General features: G+C 36.8%; 1 protein-coding gene across 1 annotated transcript in view; it reads left to right on the top strand.

Annotated features, from left to right (window-relative positions):
* LOC107283352 (vomeronasal type-2 receptor 26-like) overlaps positions 1-1479 on the top strand; it is a 10208-nt gene extending 8729 nt beyond the window's left edge. The window contains exon 4 of the mRNA XM_029283190.1: positions 578-1479. Coding sequence (XP_029139023.1) covers positions 578-1479 — 902 coding nt within the window. The remainder of the gene's footprint in view (positions 1-577) is intronic.
* The last annotated feature ends 2363 nt before the right edge of the window (positions 1480-3842 follow it).

Genomic DNA, 3842 nt, shown 5'->3' with positions numbered 1-3842 from the left:
ATTACTATTGGTACTACCTTTGCTTGCTTTTGCCACAGTCTTTCTATTTCTATTTGTAGGTCTCTGTATTTTGTTATCTTCTCCAGTTCTTTCTCGTCTATTCTGCTGTCTCCAGGCACTGCCACGTCCACTATCCAGACTTTTTTGTCTTTCTTATCGACAATTGTTAAGTCTGGGGTGTTATGTTGCAGGTGCTTGTATGTTTTATTTATTATTATTATTATTATTATTATTATTATTATTATTATTATTATTATTATTATTGTTGTTGTTGTTGTTGTTGTTGTTGCTGTTGTTGTTGTTGTTGCTGTTGTTGTTGTTATTATTATTTGGAGAATGTTATCCAGATAAAAATGTAATGTCTTTTTGATGTAAAGCTGAGTCTCATTCTGAATGTGTACTTCAGACATTAGGTTCACATGTGAAATATATAAAAGCTATGATGACCATTAAATATAGCCTATATTTCCATATCAGATCATGACAGGTAGCAGCCTTCAGGATTAAATACACACACATTTTTTTTAAAAAAATATATCATTCAGAACTGAACTGAAATCTGTTCTTTTTCTTCCAGACATGAATGACTGTTTCAGATGCTCAGAAGATCAATATGCAAATGAAGACCATACTGAATGCATCCCCAAAGTCATAACTTTCCTCTCCTATGAAGAACCTTTAGGAATCAGCTTAGCTTCAGCTGCTCTGCTTTTCTCCCTGACCACAGTCTTTGTGCTTGGAACATTCATTAAGCACAGAGATACTCCAATTGTCAAAGCCAACAACCGGGATCTTTCCTACACTCTCCTTGTCTCCCTTCTGCTCTGTTTCCTCTGCCCTGTGCTGTTCCTTGGTAAGCCAAAGAGAGTCACCTGCCTTCTACAACAGCCAACTTTTGGCATGACTTTCTCAATGGCCATTTCTTGTGTCTTGGCCAAAACCATCACTGTGGTGGTGGCTTTCATGGCAACAAGACTAGGATCCAACATGAAGAAATGGGTGGGAAAAAGACTAGCCAGCTCCGTTGTTCTATGCTGTTTTTTCATTCAAGCAATTATTTGTGTTGGGTGGATAACAATCTTTCCCCCATTCCCAGATCTGGACAAACATTCATTCACCAAATATATCATTGTAGAATGTAATGAAGACCCCATTGTGATGTTTTTCCTTGTCTTTGGATACATGGGTCTTCTTTCCCTTATCAGTTTTGTGATGGCCTTCCTAGCTAGGAACCTTCCAGAGAGTTTCAATGAAGCCAAGTTCATCACCTTCAGCATGCTGGTGTTTTGCAGCATCTGGTTAGCTTTCCTCCCAGCCTACCTGAGCACCAAAGAAAAAGAGAAGCTTGCTGTGGAGATCTTCTCCATCTTGGCCTCCAGTGCCAGCTTACTCGGTTGCATCTTTGTCCCAAAATGTTATATTATTCTGTTTAAGCCAGAGTTGAACAGCAAAGAACAGTTGACAAAGAGGAAAAATTAAGAGACCGATTTACTGATGAATCCTCAGATATTTGCTTCTTTTAGCCTTGTGATTCTTTTACATTTCATATTACATGGTTTGTCTATGTTAAAAGCTGAAAAACATTGATACTGTACAGATCAATAGAATAAAAATCTTCTTCTGATAGAACTTAAAGTAACAAAATTTGATTTGCTTTGTTGGCCTGGTAAAGCTGTGTTTTACTAAATGGAAAAAAAATAACCAGTGGAACAGCTTGCCTTCAGACATTGTGGGTGCTTCATCACTGGAGGTTTTTAAGAAGAGACTGGACAGTCACTTATCTGAAATGGTATAGGTTTTCCTGTTTGAGCAGGGGATGGACTGGAAGACTGCCAAGGACCATTCCAGCTCTATTCTGATTCTGATTGTGAAAATATTTTTTGCTGGTTATGATCTTTAAAGCCCTCTATGACATACAGTAGGTCCAGATTACTTGATGAACTGTCTTGTCCAGGTAAGACAAGCCTACGCTATTTGTGTTGGCAGAGAAGGCTTGCAAAGGATCCCATTGGTCAAGGAACTGCAACTAACAGGATCCCAAAAAAGCGCTTCTCTGCTGTGGCACCTGCCCTCTGAAAAATCTTGTCCCCTGGTGTGAGGCTTGCCCCCACCCAACTATCCTTTTGCAAGGGCCTGAAGACCTGGCTCTGCCAATTGGACTGAGGACCAATAAGGGAATGCATCACTGAAAGTGGTTGCTAGAATAACTAGATCATTGGGGGCAATATTCTGACTCTGTAAATATTGTTTAGAGAGGGCTGAAAAGCACTGTGAAGCAGTATATAAGTCTAAGTGCTATTGTTAGTGCTATTGTTAGCTGACCCACCCTCCCCCCTGGGCTTCCTGTTCTCCCTTTGCTCATCGTTTTAATTTGTTATGTTTGTACCTCTTCTATTTATTTTTATTGTTTTATTACTTTACTGTTGTTATTTTTCCTTTTTTTTAACCTTTTTTTTTCATTTTAATGTTGTAAGCCACACAAAGTACCCCCATGGCAAGATGGGTAGAAAATAAATTGAATGAATGAATGAATAAATAAATAAATGAATGAATGAACTAATGAATGAATGAATGAACGAACAAACAAACAAACAAATAAATTTTGGACTATTATTACTGACATGGTGGAGAGTTGAACATTGCTATAAGACTATGAACATGGAATATTTTTCTCATTGTTTTTACTGTATTTTCCTTTGTCCTTTAACATGTTACTTTGCTGTGTTTATATGTATTTATTGGCCCTGTGATCTGTAATAATTTATTCATTCACCAATCAATCATGTATGTTCATAATTTATTGGACTTCAAATTTATGGTGGGTATCAGATTTTTGAAGATTTCTTTTGCTCATAAATGGATTGAATTGATTACAGTAATAAAGTTTTAATCTAAATGAAATTTCATGACAGTTAGAACAATTAATCAGTGGAACTGTTTGCCTCTGGAAGTTGTAGGTGCTCCAATAATGGAGGTTTTTTTAAAAAGAGATTGAGAAACCATTTTGCCTGAAATGATATGGGGTATCCTGCTTGAGCAAGGGGTTAGATTAAAAGATTTTTAGGGTCCCTTCAAACTCTATTGTTCTGATAATTTAGCATTTTTGTAAATATTTAACCAAAAAAATTGAATATATAAATTATTTTTGGGAAGAACCTGCCCCGTCTTTTACCACCTTTTTTTTTTAATGATCTCAACCTTTACCAGAGTCTCTCTAAAACTTTTTTTTAAGTTATTACTTTCCTATGGAGACAAGGAGTGTTCAGAGAAAACAATATTAGTTCAACCTGGAAAGGGAATCTGGGTGGATAGCATGTTTACAAACAAAGCTATTATTCTGACTTGACTGATGCAGTTATTTTCTCTTGCAATTACTGAAACCACTATCATTTATTTTTCTTGGCCATGTTCTGGTGACTTTTAAAGATCATGATAAAACAATGACTACATGTGCAGGGTGATTTAGAAAAACCCTTCAGTGTTGATATTGAAGATTGGAGCAAAGGTCCTACTCAGATAGGTTAATCAGCCTCCTGTTCCTTTTCCTGGTTTCCATAATTGCCTCTTGCAAATCTCTCCTACATTGTGCTCCCTGCTGATGAGAGAGGGACAACATGTTGATGGTCTCTACTTAAAATAAAAGAATACCAGAGTTGGAGGGAATTAGAATTAGATTAGAATTCTTTCTAATCCAACCCTCTTCACAGGAAAGGGTCTTTTGCACCTTCTGTTAGATCACCATCCATCTTTGTCTTAAAGACTTCCAGCAAAGGGGAATACATTACTTCCTGTGGAAGCCTTTTAAAAACACAACATATAACATAGGATTCCAGAAATGTGTC

The sequence above is a fragment of the Protobothrops mucrosquamatus genome, unplaced genomic scaffold (assembly GCF_001527695.2).
Source record: "Protobothrops mucrosquamatus isolate PMUCROS unplaced genomic scaffold, P.Mucros_1.0 scaffold34, whole genome shotgun sequence".
Classification (NCBI taxonomy): domain Eukaryota; kingdom Metazoa; phylum Chordata; class Lepidosauria; order Squamata; family Viperidae; genus Protobothrops; species Protobothrops mucrosquamatus.
Note: the sequence above shows the minus strand (reverse complement) of the source record. Positions and strands in the feature narration are given on the sequence as shown.